We start from the raw sequence: 15,408 nt of genomic DNA, 5'->3' as shown, positions 1-15,408 counted from the left end.
TGAAAAATGCAAATAAATTTTTAAAAAGACAATAACAGTTCCATTAAATTATATGATAAAGACACATTATGAATAAAGGTCATTAACGAGACTAAATTTGTAATTTGTAAACAAAATTTTGAAAATTAACACTCTGATTGGATGAGAAATTTTAAAATTACTAAAGAATTTTAAAATGCTCAAAATTGAAATGACAAAATTTATTTTATAGAATTTGTTAATTTTCTTATTTGGTTAACTTCAAAGAAAAATGGAGTTTGAGTAAGGAATTTTTTATTTTTAAACTCTTATTCATAGAAATTTGGAAATAACACCTATCTATTTGAAAATTTAACTTAAGAATTGGAGGTCCCAAATTTCAAGTATTTTTTTTTTCCACGGGGAAATTCGAAATTTATATGTTTATGAATATAAACAAAAGAATTTATGCATGTTAATTTATAAATTCTAACTTAAATATGCACATTCTTATTGATGACATATCATTGAGTAATTTGCATCTTACGCGCTATCTTTATAGGCCCCGGAATGTCGGAGAGAGTATATACCAGCACGTCAAGGTATAATTCCATTTGGATATGCGAATATCCCGTTTTCATGATCCACCTGCAGCTTATTTGTATTGTAGTAGGACAGTGGGTTGGCGATTGCAGCGCTACTGCGTTGTTGGAATTACGCTTTTGCCACGCTGTTTGAGGTGGTGGTTTTTTATCAATTTAACGAAATTGCCCTTAGTCGATGAATGCCGGCTTCAGGTTCACATTTTCTCTGTTTTAGGCAGCGATCGGTTGCTTTCTCGAGGATGTAAAAAAATAGGGCACACGCACTGCAATTTGTTCTTTATTCCCTTGTGTAGGTTGTGAGATCACACTGTCCTACAGAGAAATTGTAAGAAGAGTCTCTCAAAAGTGAGATCTTTTGTTGATTATCTGCCATTTTATGTTTTTTACACAATGTTTTATAATATCAGCACAAAAATTAGCGTTAAACAATGAGGTGACAGAGACTCCATAGAGAGTAACACTTTGAGAGAATCACCTTAACATTTCTCTTGTTTTGTATCTTCTTCAAAAGTTATTGGTTTTAATGTTTTTAGGGCGAAAAAGAGCAAGGCTTTGGAGCTTTCTAGGTGTTTGGAGGGTGAACAAAATTATAATACATGACGACCGATTGTAAAATAATTTACTTACGATATGAGTTCAATTCGTTTTATAAAATTGCAATGTGGCCACAATGAAAATGAAATCGAACATTCACTTTCTTTTATTTGTGTTTGCATATTGTATATGTACACCATAATCTAATAAAGAGTTCCTAAGAAAGAATGACATTTTTTTAATAGATCCGTTACAAATTCATTCCATTTGTGAAAAGAAAAAAAGAAAAAGAAAGAAAAAAAAAAAAAAAGCAACCAATGTAATATTCATGTTAGGCTATGACTTGGAAATCTTGGATTGATGTGTGTATGCCATTGCGCTTTTTTAGGTAAGTTTGAAAGTTTTTTTAAAAAGACTAAAAGTGTATTTGGTGAAAATGTTTTTAAAACTAATTCTTACTAAAAATCCTAATGGATTCTGAAAAAACACTTAAAGTGCTTTTGGAATCCAAAATCAATTTCACAAAAAACATTTTTAGTCATTTTAAATTACACTTCCAAATTAGCCCATAATATAGAAATTGTACAATATTCATCTTAGATTCGATATTTAATTTTATAAAATGATGGCTGTAGCTAAATTATTTACTACTTTACTCACGGAATTGGCAATTGTAATTTTTTTTTTTTTTTTTTTTTTTTTTTTACAAGCCTTTGCTTTAAGCAAAGTGATGCCCCTAAATATATCAAACGAACCCCAGCATAAGAATAAGCCCTAAAGAAAAGGAAGGGATGATGAAAGATGTTGATCGATGATAATGTCCAGATGAATTTTGTTCAATTTGCACCACCAAAACTCTCATGTTTCGGTGTATAACATGAGAATATATACCAGGAATATATTTATAACGGATTGGCTTCGCTTCGTGGGTAAGCTAAAAGCTTTTTAAAAGACGAGTGACTTCCAATATATAGGTCATTTACTTTAGATCATCTCTAACCAAAAGATCTAGAGAATCAAATGGTTAAAAATAATCCGAAAATCGTCTCTAACAGATGACCAATAAACCACTTGAAATAATCGAGATTAAATATGAATTTTTTCACAAGTGTACACACAACTGCATGTTTTTATGCTAACATTTTTTATTTGGCTTTATAATAATAATAATAAAATAATAATGATGATGATGATGATGCAATCTATGGTAAGTGATTTTCGTTGCTTGGTAAGATATACAAATGTATGGGTAAGAAGTATGTTTAATATAGAGGTATGATATCCACATATCCTATTTTACTTCTCATATACCTTTTTAATTTTCGGTCATCGGATCGGATCAATTGAAGAAGATCAATGGACATAAATTATCAAAGGATATGTGAGAAGTAAAATGGGATATGTGGATAACACACCCCTTAATATAATATCAGAGACAATAAATAAGATAAATTAAATTAATTTTTGAAGTCTAGAACTATAAAAATATGTTACGTTTTCAATACAAATAGTTACGTTTTATTATACAAGCGAAATTGAACACACAATTTAACTTGCATATATCAAGTCTTTAAAACTTAAATTTATCTAGTTATAACCTAATTTTTCAAACCATTCCCAATGTTAATATTCTGCTTCACAAAACTAGAGAACATATGTTTTTTCTTGTTAGAAAATCGATATTTTAACTAATCTGAGTAACGAACGAAAACTTACAAACTTAGATATAGAGATGAAGCTCGTCGACTTAGGTCATCTTCAACCGAAGGGTCCAGAGGGTCGAAAATAACCTGAAAATTGTTTCTAACTGAGGGCTAGGCCAGAGGGCTTATGGAATCTGAAGGGCCCCATGGAATTTAAAAGGGCCAAAGGGCTGGCTAGAAAATAAAACAATTATGCAGATTGCTTAAAAAAAAAAATTTGAATACAACGGCTAGTTAGCTAGCCGTTGTATTCAATTTATTTATTTATTTTGGTTTTTTGGGCCAAATTTTTTTTTTTAATTCTTAAAAATTCTAATTTTTTTTTTCCTATAAATACATAAACCATTCATTAAATTTAAGTTCTAATTTTTTTGGTTTTTTGGACTAGTTAGCGTTGTAGTTTTTAAATTTAAGTTGTTGTTGGATTTGAATTTAAGTTGTTATAGTTTTTAAATTTAAATAATAAATTATGTTTGGCCCTTAGTTAGAGACGATTTTTTGTGACAGGGTTAAAATTAGCCCTATGGTCTTTTGGCCCTCGATTGGAGATAGAGACAAATATAACCTTGTACTGTTCATTAAAATATTAATATCTTGGAGGGCCAGAGGGCTAAAATGAACCCTCTGGCCAGCTCTCGGTTGGAGATGGCCTTAGCTGGCTAGGTTCAAGTTTTTAAAGAATTTATAATTAAGAAGGTTCAAGAGTGCCACTTAGTATTATGATTTATTGGTATTCCTCTCCACTTATAAATTTATAAGTGAGATTTTAATTATCGTCAAAGACGAATTTAAACCACATTATTACTAATCAATTGTGAGACTAATATACTCCTCTTCCTTTAATGTAGATAATATCTTTAGTTAAAAAAAAAAAAATATATATATATATATATATAAATTCAAGGGTGTAAATCAATGGACTGAACCAACTCATTAGCCCACGAAGGGGTATTTTCGTCATCACAAATTCCCACGTCCGTTGCCAAAGCCGAGAATCCAAATACAGTGAAACACTACCAAGAAGGGAAACCGAGGGCCAATTCGGGATTCAACAACATAAAATAATATTGCCACCAAGCTCACGTTGCTTGCTTTCTCTGCGCGTTTTCTTCAAGAGCTCAAACAAAAGCAGTCGTTAAGCAACTTCCATCGGAAGCGAAAATATAGAGCATTTGAAGGAGGAGAGAAACACTGCAAATTCAAATACACAAAACAGTTCCGACGAAGCTCGGATCTACTGATAGGTATGTTCCTCAGCAGTGTACTTTCATGCAATTTCCATCTGGGTGTTGTTCTTTTTCAAATTTTATGACCGTTTTTCTTCCTCTCAGTTATCTATTGATCCCTTTATCATTCTGGATTATTTTTAAATTTTGGGTTTCAGAATATTGATTCTAATTATATCTAAGGAAGAATTTGAGGAATGGGTTGTTGTTCAAATATCCACTTTTGTTGGGCAAAGGATAAATTTTTTGACCGTTTCGTTTCGTTACTCTTCTGTTCTTGTTGGTCAGAAGGTGGAAGGTTTTCAATTTTCCGGTAAACGTCTTTGAAAGGAGAAATTAATTAATGGGGTTTGTCCTGATTGTTGAAAAGATTATTACTTTATTTTTTTTTTTGGATTAAATTTATAAAAAAATTTCCCCTGTAATTCTGTTTAGTTTGAGGGGCATATTGTTTTAGCACATCTGCCTCTTCAAGTTGGATTTAATTGATTTTTGAAAGTTTTCTCAGGATTATTTGTACATCTGTTTTTTTACTGTTCCAATTATATAAATTTCTACTGGAATTGTGGCTACTACCGAAGGTGTTTGACAAAAGTATAGGGTTTGGGGATTTCCTGCTGAATTGAAACTTTGTCAAGAATGTTTGGAAGTTGGGAATCATGGAATTGATAGGTTTGAGCATGTTCCTCCCACTCAACGTATGATGAAACTTTGAGCTATTTTATATGAATCTGTAGTTTATTAAATCATAGCAATTGGTAATTTCATTGGTTAAATTTCCTAATCTGAATATATTACTGGATTTTAGGATACTAATAGTTTGTAGTTGTTTTTTGGATTTACAAGTTTGTATGCTGCTTGACTCTCTCTTTCTTGTTTTTTCTCTCTAGCTTGAAGGTTTTAGTGGATAAGAGGAGGTAGAAATCAATTACTTGGGTTCAATGTCAGAGCCGGAACCTGAGACAAGTTACAGCAAGCCCCCGGGAATTCGGTTAGTAGAGCACATAAAGAGATCACCCCTTTCCTACAAAACCCACCAAGCCATTGTTCTGGTTGTTACATTTGTAGCGTATGCTAGCTACCACGCCGCTCGAAAAACCACGAGTGTGGTCAAGAGTACTCTTGATCCCGAATCTTCGGTTACGAGCTTAAGGTCTTGGCCATGGAGGATGAGTTACTTAAGTAAGCCAGATGAAAGCAGAAGGTTTTCTTGGGTTCTTGGAGATGGATGGGCCCCATTTGATGGATCAGATGGCACAGCTTTGCTTGGTGAAGTAGACCTAGCTTTCCTGGCTGTGTATGCCATAGGAATGTACTTCTCCGGACACTTGGGTGATAGAACGAATTTACGAATCTTCCTAACAATCGGAATGGTGGGAGCAGGGGTGTTTACTGCAGCATTTGGAGTTGGATATTGGGCAAATATTCACACCTTCTATTACTTCCTCGGCGTTCAAATGCTTGCTGGTTTGTTCCAATCGACCGGATGGCCTTCAGTAGTTGCAGTTGTTGGTAATTGGTTTGGGAAGAAGAAGAGAGGGCTGATTATGGGTATATGGAATGCTCACACTTCTGTTGGGAACATTACAGGGTCTTTGGTTGCTTCAGCCCTACTGGGATACGGGTGGGGCTGGTCCTTTGTAGTTCCGGGTCTTATAATCGCTACTGTTGGTGTGGTGGTTTTTCTGTTCTTGCCTGTTAGTCCGGAGGATGTTGGAGCCAGTGAAGAAGATGAATTGCACTCTCCCAAGAAAATCGGGGAGGGAGTAACGGAACCATTGTTGGAACCAGAGGCAAAAGTGCAGGAGAGCGCTGTCGGGTTCATAGAAGCTTGGAAAATTCCCGGAGTTGCTCCTTTCGCTCTATGCCTCTTCTTTTCAAAACTGGTTGCTTATACATTTCTATACTGGCTTCCTTTCTACATTACTAACACAGGTACTTTACCTTGCTGTTTTGAATTTGTTGTTGTGTTAAGAGCATTTCTCAATTTGCTTTTAAGTGTATGTCATAATCCTTTGTATCGAGTCTTGTTATTGACTTACATTAATTGTTTATACATGTTGCAGCTATCGATGGAAAGTATTTATCCAGTGAAGCAGCTGGTAACTTATCCACATTGTTCGATGTTGGAGGTGTTCTTGGGGGAATCCTTGCCGGCCATATATCCGACCGCTTAGGAGCCAGAGCCATAACAGCTGCAAGTTTCATGTACTGTGCTATCCCTGCTCTCTTTTTCTACCGAAGCTATGGACACATATCCATAACTCTGAACATTGCACTCATGTTCATCACTGGCATGTTTGTGAACGGGCCATATGCTCTAATAACAACTGCCGTCTCAGCTGATCTCGGAACACACAGCTCATTGCGTGGGAACTCGAGGGCATTGGCGACCGTGACATCAATCATAGATGGAACAGGGTCCGTTGGGGCTGCCATTGGACCGTTGCTGACTGGCTACATTTCAGCCATAAGCTGGAGTGCAGTTTTCACAATGCTGATGGGAGCAGCTCTGATTGCAGGGCTGCTTCTGACTAGGCTTGTTGTGGCCGAAGTTGCTGCAAAGATTGAAGAATCAAGATCGCGAGGGTCTGCATCACGGCCTCAACCTGCAGCAATCGATGTGTGATAATTATAGAGGAGAAGAACCTGGTTTTTTAATGAAGAGGCGACGGTCCTCCATAGTCATAGGAAGTAGAGGTTTTATCCTAAACCTTCTCCCCAGTTGTACCTCAAATTGAAGGGGAAGGGGAAGAAGGAAGGGGTGTTGTGTCTTTGTATTACATGTTTGTACATTATTTGTACGTTTTGTGAATATAATTACTTCATGATTGGGGAGGATGACAAATTAAGTCATCCCGGAACCGAAAATTCCATTTGTTGGTTTCTTCATTTTTGTGCATGAAAAACTGGTTCAGGAAACGTCTTTTGAAGTATCTGGTTGCTCAAACACTGAAGCATCCATATGCAGGGCAACAATGGTAGGGAAATGTTCTTCTCTTAGAACTTAGAAGGTAACTGAAAAATATCACTATGACGGAGTTTTCAAGCTAATAAAGGCAATATGTCCAACTTTTTCACGTGCTATTGCATAATTGACTTAAGATATCATCACAGTAATAGCGTCCGATTGCGGCCGCAGAAATTGACTGTACGGGAAGGAGCTTTAGATCCTGAGGAGTAATAAGGGCCACTGGAAGCTTTGTGCTCTTTGCTGTGTGTGGGCGGACCAAAGAAGCTTTTAGCATAGCTAAATGCTCACCACAACCACAAGAACCTGAAATCCTTTGGGTTTTGGGAAAGGGAATGGTAGGCAGGTAATCCATTTGCCATGCAACTACAAGAACGGTTGGAGGGAGATTATTGGTGCTAGTAAGTCTATATATTATAGGCCCTCCTTAAAAGTCAGTCTTGACAACGACTTTGAAGAAAAAGATGATGCATTTTTCATCTACTTTGAGTGTCGCTATTTTCGGATTCAAATATGCTCCCTTATTTGTTTGATGACAGACTTTTATATATGGAGAAATCTTTGTGGATATCGAAAATCCTGTTCTATAGTGTTCTTATTTCACGTATTATAATATGTGTAAACGATATAGTTATTATGTCTCATTTCTAAAATTTAATAATAAAGAATATATTTATACGTGTAGTGGAATACGCGGTAGTGTTTTGGGTATACGAATAAAGTATAATATTGCACAACCCCAATTTCCCTTATGCTCCCCTAGCTAGTAATATACTAAATGACGGGGGTAGTTCGGAAGTTCTTCTGCCAAAAGCACATATGCTCACAAGTGTTTTGTTGGAAGCGCTTTCATTAGAATCACATCAAAACTTCTATACAAAGTTCAATTGTTCATGTGGAAATCACATATGCTTATAAGCATTTGAATACAAACTCAGCAAACCCTTATACAGAAAGCACTTCTCAAGTGAAAAGCGCTTTAGCCATTTGAAAAAAATACTGCCTGAAGGGATGGCTGACTTTAAAAGGAAAGAAAATTTATAAAAGTTTGGTGCGGAGTCCATCCGTGACAATTGCATCTCAATAATAGTGGTTTAGTGATGGCGACGGACAATTTTCCTTGGTATAGTGTTGTGTTTTGCTACGTTTTCTCTAACATGTTTGTTGCATCCCAAGGGATTTTTAAGTTTGTCGAGAACACTGTTCGGTACATCAAGTATTATAATACAAATAATTGGTACTTAAAAAATAATTCCAACTACTTATACTGTGATACGTAGTGTACCGAACTATATTCGCGACATACTGAAAAATCTGCCCTTGCCTCACCTAATAAACCACAAAAATCACATAATTAATTCCTTGATTAAACTTAATCAAATCCGATTCCACTTTCTTATCCACCACAAATAAGATAGTGTCATACTGATTTCTCCGCAAATCGATTAAATATTCAAGCACTAAGATTAAATTAATAACCTTTTTAACCATTTACTAATCCGATTTATATGAACCACAAACTTAGTTGCACGATCATGTCACAATTCCAGCACTAAGATTAAATTAATAACCCTCTTTAAGTATTTCCAGCTCTGACATGCAGAAACGCTATTAATCCTACTGGCGTTTAAGCGTCATTAAGACATTACAACATAATCAATAGACCACAAAAGACACAGACAGTTGCCATCAGCCAACGTGATTCTAGGCAAAGCTAGACACGCAAAATGAATAATTGCAGCCAGCAACGAAACTATGCTGCATTGAAGGAAACATCGTACCAAATACAACTGTGAAAAGGAAGAACCTTCTCAACAGAATGCCAGACCAAGAGAAGAAATGTCATAGGCCGATAATAAATCCTGCAGACTGTTTGGGCGATCCGAAGGAAAAAACTACAATGAAATCAGAAAGACGTCTCAAGGAAGCATGTTACGAATTGACTTCAAAAAAGTGAAAGCACCATGTTACGAAGATAAAAGAAGCCTACTCTACGATGGCACTTCGTATGACCTCGAATCATTATATATTCACTTCAAGATCTTTCTAGATCACAACCCGGAATTGTGACTCAAACAACATAAAATTAACTTAATGATGGATCATGCCAAAGTATACTAATTCTGCTCCCTAATGTTTCTAAAAATTGGACATCCACCTCACACGCAATAATTTTTGCTCAACGATAATCACCATTGAGCATCCATTATTATACGCATGTCTAAGCCATTAAATTGAGCTGCTAAAAGGGGCTGAATTTTAACAGCTGACTACTTTCAATAAGTGAACCTGCACACTCCCACTCGATACTCTGCACTAAATGCGTACTATCAACTATCAAACGAAATCTCTAATTCTTCGATAAAATCATAATTACCCAACAATAAATTTTGCTCAAAAGCGATCTGACTGAAAAATCTTCACATACAGCAATGTTTACACAAATGCAGGCACAGCAGTAAAGTGCATAAAATTGTAAAACTCCTTCAAGGCTTTTCATTTACTATAACAAAAAGAGTATACATTTTGCATTGAATCGAAACCCGAAGCCCGAAAGCAACGAGTTCATCACAAATTACCTGTAACATTTTCTCCAGCAAAAATTTCATAACCGTGTACTGATCACGTCAGTTAATATTAAAGCAGAAAAATTTTCCAAAACGAGAACCTGGGTCGGAAACCGCGTCGTTGAGGAAGCAAGCAATCCTAGTCGTCGTCTCGCTTTTTGGGCTTGCGGTACTTCTCCTCGTATTGCTTGGCGATGAAGATGGCAGTGTCGCCGAGCTTCTTGATATTCGGAACGTCGTAGTTTTGGGCTATGTAGATCCCGGCGACCGTGCCCACTAGGAAGGAGAAGCTGCTCTTGATTATCCCCATCCGAATTTGCAGAACAACAATCGATTCAAATCGATTTCTAGGGCTCCCAATTTGAATTCGCGGGTTTTTTTGGGGAAGAAGACATTGGAGCCTGGCAGAAGTTGAGTTGTACCGGTCAGCAACGTACAACTGTCCAATGCGCCGATTTATTTAATTTTTTTTCAGATCTTATTCTTTTATTTTTCAGAATTGTAACGAAAAACGTCTGATGTTATTCATTTTAATGAAAAATTATATTTTTACACTAAAAAATCAATCATGTTATTATTTATTTTACTCTTTATTTTACTTTTATCTTTAAAACTTAAAATTTTCAAATCATTTTTATTAATATATTTTTTATTTTTTGATTTGTTTTTGTTTTATTTTTTTTTATTTATAGTTAAAATTTGGAATCTTGCTTTTTCTCTTTTGCTTTCCACTTCCCGCAAAAATTGACCCAGCCAGTAAACTGTCTTTTGGTAAATAAATAAAAAAATAAAAATAAATAAACAGTCTTTTAATCAAAATATAAAAACCAAAAATCAAAATTAATAAAATTGAAATCCACCCCTCTCTCTCTCCTCCGACGCGGGTGAAATTTGCAGAAACTCCCGACCGACGCAGCGGTCAGCGTCGTCGCAGCTCTAATCAGGTCCTTAATTTCTCAACCTTTGCTGATTTTTCATTTAATTACTCCCAAAGATCGAACCTTTCTGCTTTGATTTCGCTTAATCACCTTTGGTTTCGAGCTTTTTACTGTTTTACCCGCGTTGTCATGGCTTCGAATTATAGGGCTTCTCGATTTTATGCTTTGGCGGTTTCTGATAGCAATTACAGGAGAAAGCCGATTCCTTTTGATTGAATTTATATTTTTTCAGGCATCTATGCAACTTGATCATTCGGTGGCGTCCAATTGATCACATTTTGTTGGCAATTATAGTTTCGATTGCGAAATTATTTCTATAATGATTGAAATTATCACTGATCTGGGTTTAAAGAGTTAATTTTTTATTAATTAGGAATTGTTTAGCATTCTAACAGCTCGTTCTAGTCATTGTTGTTGATTGTAGTGTTATTCATTGTTGTTTTGAGAAACTGTTCATCAATGTCGCTTTTTCGTGGCAGGTCGTACAGTTTCAATCTGAGAATTTACCATCGTATGTTGACGATTAATTCCCCGTCATGTTTGAAGCTAACTTGAGGTCTATGCCCCGATTTTTTACTCCAATGACAAGATATGGTCAAAATGAGGAAGGGATCTTGCTAATTCAGTGGTGATGAGAATTTCGGCGTTGGGGTTTAGTAAAGAGGTTGAATTTGTTACCAATGGGTTTGAGATATATAGCCATCTCTGCGGCATGTACAGCAATAAGCTTTGCGGGTCTCCAGTTGTGGACGGAAACTTCTTTAGTTAAACTAAAATCAGATGGACTGATTGCAGAGAATTTGATTAATGCGGCCAATTTTGGCCATGTATTTGATCTGCTTTTGGGTTCTTATACTACCGTTGGACTGCTGGCAAATTTTGTACTCAATGCATTTATTTTACTCGTTCTATGTCTCAAGGTAATATTCTACCTCATCTGGAAACTTCTGTTGTTGCACAACTGTAAGTTTGATGGATGCATGAACTAGTGCAGTGGGTTTATAAACTTTATATTACAGTGAATAGGAGATTTATTAGTTTGTGGGTCACAGTTGTTGGTATCGGTTCTAGTATTACTTTCATATGTCGTGCCAGTCTGATGAATTTTGGCAAGAAACAAATTTTCTACATTTCCTGCTAGAGATGGTCATACCAGATGCCATTATTGAAACATGCAATAAAAATCTTGGAGCTACTAAACTACTCATTGTCAGTTTTCCTTTATGTATGTGAAATTTGTTTGAGGAAGGTTGATTTGATCATCTGATGTCTGTTTCTAATCTGCAGACTATATTCTTTGTGGAGTTGTATCCTTCTGAAACTCGCAAATTAATTGAACGCCTTGTCAATTATGTTATTTACAAGGTGAATACTTTAACTTGCTGTCAGTTAATTCGCTTGCTACCAGTAGAATCACTACTTTAATGTGATAAACTTTCCTTTTTAATTGTTTTATAATACTTAGTGTTTAATAACTCCATCATGTATTAATATGTATTGTTCAATGATTTATGCTTATCGATGAATGTCAAACAGGGCACTTTTCTACCCCTGGTCATCCCTCCTACAATATATCATGCGGGCATGTGGTCAGTCTGGTTGATTGTTCTTTGTTCTTTAAAGGTATAAAACATGATATTTATCAAGAACATGATGTTTATGGAAGTATAAAAGTAAGTGCATACCTTTTTACCTATCTTTTCTATGTACTTATATAGATGTTTCAAGCTTTGGCTCGAGATCGACTTGAACGGTTGAATGCATCCCCTTCTGCCACACCATGGACATATTTTCGTGTGTATTCAGTGTTATTGCTGGTGCTCACCGTTGACATTTTCTGGTATTGCTTTATCACTTTTCTTGGAGTACGAACTAGCTCTCTTGCATGTCACTTATCATGTCCATTTTGGGTGCATAACAGGATAACACCACAGGTTACAGGGTGAAATACTCTTTTATTTTATCTTTAAAAAAATTTCTGTGTTTGTCTAGCAGTATTAAACCACTCCAATGCCAACTTTCTAGGCCAAGTTTTTCTTTTGCCTGGACTAGATCATCAATCAGCTTGGATTTTTTATTCCAAAAACCTGCCGAGAAAATACTTGTAGTGGATCAGTTGTTTAGTATTCCGAAATTATTTAATTGATTCATGAAGTCTTTGTTCACATAACTGTGTGTTGCTCCTCTCTCGTTGCATGAGTTTGTATTACTGAGAATTGGTTCATTCTTTATATTTTGCTCGGTGCTTGCAGGATAAGGCTGTGTGTGGTGATATATAAAACACTGGGTTTATCCATGTTTCTCCTGTTATTATTTGAGCCTTTCAGTATTGCATTTGAGACACTGCAGGTAATCTCCTGGGAGTTTTGTCATGAAACGTTATCATGTTATCTGTCCAATTTTAAAAAGATAGTTGACAGTGTTGGTTGGCTTGTCACAATGCTTTTGTAGGCTATTTTGGTGCATGGATTTCAGTTACTTGATATATGGATCCATCATTCAGCATGGGACAGTTCAAATTGCGAGGGGTCTAAATTATTTGATACATCAGCAGCTGGTAGTTCTCCAAATTTATTTTTATTTTCTCACATCGTAAATGGGGTTGTTGGGGATGTTCCTATTCTCTATAGTACGTTGTATTGGTAACGGCTTACTTGAGTTTTCAGATCTAAATTGGGGGTTATACGTAGTCAGGTTATAGTAGTTACTATTTTCATTTTGTCTCACTGCAGGTTTATTGTTGGAATGGAAAGGCAGTCTTACTCGGAATTTGGGATTTGTTCTTGATATGGCAACATTGTTAATGGCCCTTGGTCACTACGTGCATATTTGGTGGCTTCATGGCATGGCATTCCATCTGGTGGATGCAATCCTTTTTCTAAACATACGTGTAAATATTTGTGTAAATATTTTCATTCTACTTTCTATTGGAACATCTGTTTTCTTTCTTACTTGATTCCCCAATATCATCTTATTCCTAATTAAGGATTCATTATTGAGCAGGCCTTGCTAAGTGCAATTTTAAAACGTATAAAGGGGTTCATCAAACTGAGGAAAGCCTTAGGTGCTCTTCATGCAGCACTTCCAGATGCAACATCTGAAGAACTACAAGCATATGATGATGAATGTGCAATTTGTAGGGTATGATTAGTTTTTCCCCGAAATTGGTTACTATTTCAGTTTTTTGTTGGCTCCCCAAACTTACTTGGAAAATGGCAGGAACCTATGGCTAAGGCCAAAAGACTACACTGCAGTCACCTTTTTCATCTTGCATGCTTGAGATCTTGGTATGGTTCATATTATTTGTTAAGTATACCCTTACGTTTTCATATTTTTTTAATTTTAAAGCATGTGGTGCCTAGGAAAATAATGAAAGTTATTAATAATTCCAGGTTGGATCAAGGTTTGAACGAGATATATTCATGTCCGACTTGTCGCAAGCCACTTTTTGTGGGCAGACCTGAAAATGAAATACATCCCCGCAGTGAAGAAACTTCGAATGATGAGCAGCTTGCTCGTCAAATAAGTTCAGGACTTGATCGACAAAATACTCCTGGACATGCAATACCTGCTGGCGTGTTTCCCAATCAGGCTCAGAACCCTTCAGAAGGCGATCCATGGAGGTACGAAACCTTATTTAGGAAGTATTGTAGTTTCTCTTTGTAATAAATTCCATAGGGTGATTAGATTCCAGTTCATAAACAAGAAGACAAATACTCTGTATGGTTGCATAATCCTTAAAGAAGCATGCAAAACAGGCACTCCTCGTCGCTTTTTTCTTAAACTGTTTGATTGCGAAGTAATAGAAAGCAAACAATTTCTTTCCCTTTGCTGTTTATTCCTTATACGCTCAGATGCTGTAAAAGAAATTAAATCTGTTAGAATAAAACCACATCAGGTAAAGATTTCCATTAAAAAGAAAACATAATTGTTTACTAGTTTATATAATACACAATATATATCATGCTTCTCCTTATGGCCCATAGGGGTGCAGGACTGGATCCAGATTGGTTGCATACTTGGCCAAGTCAGGGAGTTGACGGGGCAGGTCCTTCTGCAGCCATAGGATCTGTTGGACTGGGGAGAGTTCAGATGATGATGAGGCATCTTGCATCTGTAGGGGAGACGTATGCCCAAACGGCCCTTGAAGATAGTGCGTGGAGCCTCTGGCCTATGAATGCCCCTCAGGTTGCTGCTACTGGTCCATCTATTCCTCCTGCTGACGATGGAAGAAACCATGGAGGAGCACGAAATTTACATACGAGGACCCCCTCACGTACTGTGAATGACAACCTAGCAAACATACTTGCCATGGCTGAGACGGTGAGGGAAGTTCTGCCTCATATGCCAGATGACCTAATTTTCCAGGTACAGTTTGTTTTTACGACACAATTATGCTTTTCGTACGAATATATTGTCAATTGTCATTTTATAACAATTATATCGAAGCTTGTTTTTAAACTTTCATTTTACATTCCATAATGTATTACGTTTCACAGGATTTGCAGCGAACGAATTCAGTTACAGTTACTGTGAATAATCTTCTCCAAATGTGACGAGGCATTGTATCTTCTTTTGTTGTAATGTGTTCCCAAATACCCGAAACTAGTTAAGGTTGTCCAAACACCACGATCGTCCTCTGTGAGACTGTTTCCCCACCCACTGTACATAAAGGCAGCTCACCGGATCACTTTTACCGATGGAACACGGAAAAGAGGCACAAGTATAGTTTCTTTGTTTTGCAATTCCCCCGTGAAAAATAAATTTTCGATGTGTATCATTGATTGTTGTTTCCTGTGGTTTGGAATTTGCCATTCGGCTGGCTCGGCCAGAAGAGTTGGTGCATACACGAAAATCTCCCCTGCGGTTCATAGCTTTGCAAGAAATATGAAATATGCACAAATAG

The 15,408-nt window shown here is 36.3% G+C and overlaps 3 protein-coding genes across 6 annotated transcripts; 2 read left to right on the top strand and 1 right to left on the bottom strand.

Moving 5' to 3' along the window:
• The first annotated feature begins 3,884 nt into the window (after positions 1–3,884).
• On the top strand, positions 3,885–6,918 carry LOC137720475 (putative glycerol-3-phosphate transporter 1). 2 transcript variants are annotated; one of them, XM_068459548.1, is made up of 3 exons: positions 3,885–4,044; positions 4,917–5,961; positions 6,093–6,918. In XM_068459548.1, the coding sequence occupies exons 2-3, from the start codon at positions 4,968–4,970 to the stop codon at positions 6,653–6,655; spliced, it is 1,557 nt and encodes a 518-aa protein (XP_068315649.1). In that variant the 5' UTR covers positions 3,885–4,044; positions 4,917–4,967; the 3' UTR covers positions 6,656–6,918. The 2 variants fall into 2 exon arrangements, with proteins under 2 accessions (XP_068315649.1, XP_068315650.1); XM_068459549.1 differs by lacking the exon at positions 3,885–4,044 and adding an exon at positions 4,479–4,724.
• Positions 6,919–9,467: 2,549 nt separating this feature from the next.
• Positions 9,468–10,028, bottom strand: LOC137719437 (uncharacterized). Its single transcript, XM_068458474.1, has one exon. The coding sequence runs from the start codon at positions 9,872–9,874 to the stop codon at positions 9,704–9,706; it is 171 nt and encodes a 56-aa protein (XP_068314575.1). The 5' UTR covers positions 9,875–10,028; the 3' UTR covers positions 9,468–9,703.
• Positions 10,029–10,407: 379 nt separating this feature from the next.
• LOC137720250 (E3 ubiquitin protein ligase RIN2-like) lies at positions 10,408–15,279 on the top strand. 3 transcript variants are annotated; one of them, XM_068459293.1, is made up of 13 exons: positions 10,408–10,508; positions 10,982–11,422; positions 11,790–11,867; positions 12,039–12,125; positions 12,221–12,342; positions 12,755–12,851; positions 12,954–13,059; positions 13,235–13,392; positions 13,506–13,643; positions 13,722–13,789; positions 13,895–14,125; positions 14,489–14,870; positions 15,002–15,279. In XM_068459293.1, the coding sequence occupies exons 2-13, from the start codon at positions 11,183–11,185 to the stop codon at positions 15,056–15,058; spliced, it is 1,764 nt and encodes a 587-aa protein (XP_068315394.1). In that variant the 5' UTR covers positions 10,408–10,508; positions 10,982–11,182; the 3' UTR covers positions 15,059–15,279. The 3 variants fall into 3 exon arrangements, with proteins under 3 accessions (XP_068315394.1, XP_068315392.1, XP_068315393.1); XM_068459291.1 differs by having other exon boundaries at positions 13,235–13,404; XM_068459292.1 differs by having other exon boundaries at positions 10,412–10,508; positions 10,991–11,422; positions 13,235–13,404.
• Positions 15,280–15,408: the final 129 nt, after the last annotated feature.

This window comes from Pyrus communis, chromosome 16, assembly GCF_963583255.1.
Source record: "Pyrus communis chromosome 16, drPyrComm1.1, whole genome shotgun sequence".
In the NCBI taxonomy this organism is placed as follows: domain Eukaryota; kingdom Viridiplantae; phylum Streptophyta; class Magnoliopsida; order Rosales; family Rosaceae; genus Pyrus; species Pyrus communis.
The sequence above is the reverse complement of the archived record's forward strand: the minus strand, read 5'-3'. Positions and strand labels throughout refer to the sequence as shown.

Bases quoted from the DNA above. Each gene is read 5' to 3' on its own strand.
- LOC137720475 (XM_068459548.1), top strand. From the start codon at position 4,968: ATGTCAGAGCCGGAACCTGAGACAAGTTACAGCAAGCCCCCGGGAATT. The intron at 5,962-6,092 runs GTACTTTACCTT...TACATGTTGCAG, and splicing joins TTTCTACATTACTAACACAG to CTATCGATGGAAAGTATTTA.
- LOC137720250 (XM_068459291.1), top strand. From the start codon at position 11,183: ATGGGTTTGAGATATATAGCCATCTCTGCGGCATGTACAGCAATAAGC. The intron at 11,423-11,789 runs GTAATATTCTAC...TCTAATCTGCAG, and splicing joins TACTCGTTCTATGTCTCAAG to ACTATATTCTTTGTGGAGTT. The intron at 13,405-13,505 runs GTAAATATTTTC...ATTATTGAGCAG, and splicing joins ACATACGTGTAAATATTTGT to GCCTTGCTAAGTGCAATTTT.
- LOC137719437 (XM_068458474.1), bottom strand. From the start codon at position 9,874: ATGGGGATAATCAAGAGCAGCTTCTCCTTCCTAGTGGGCACGGTCGCC.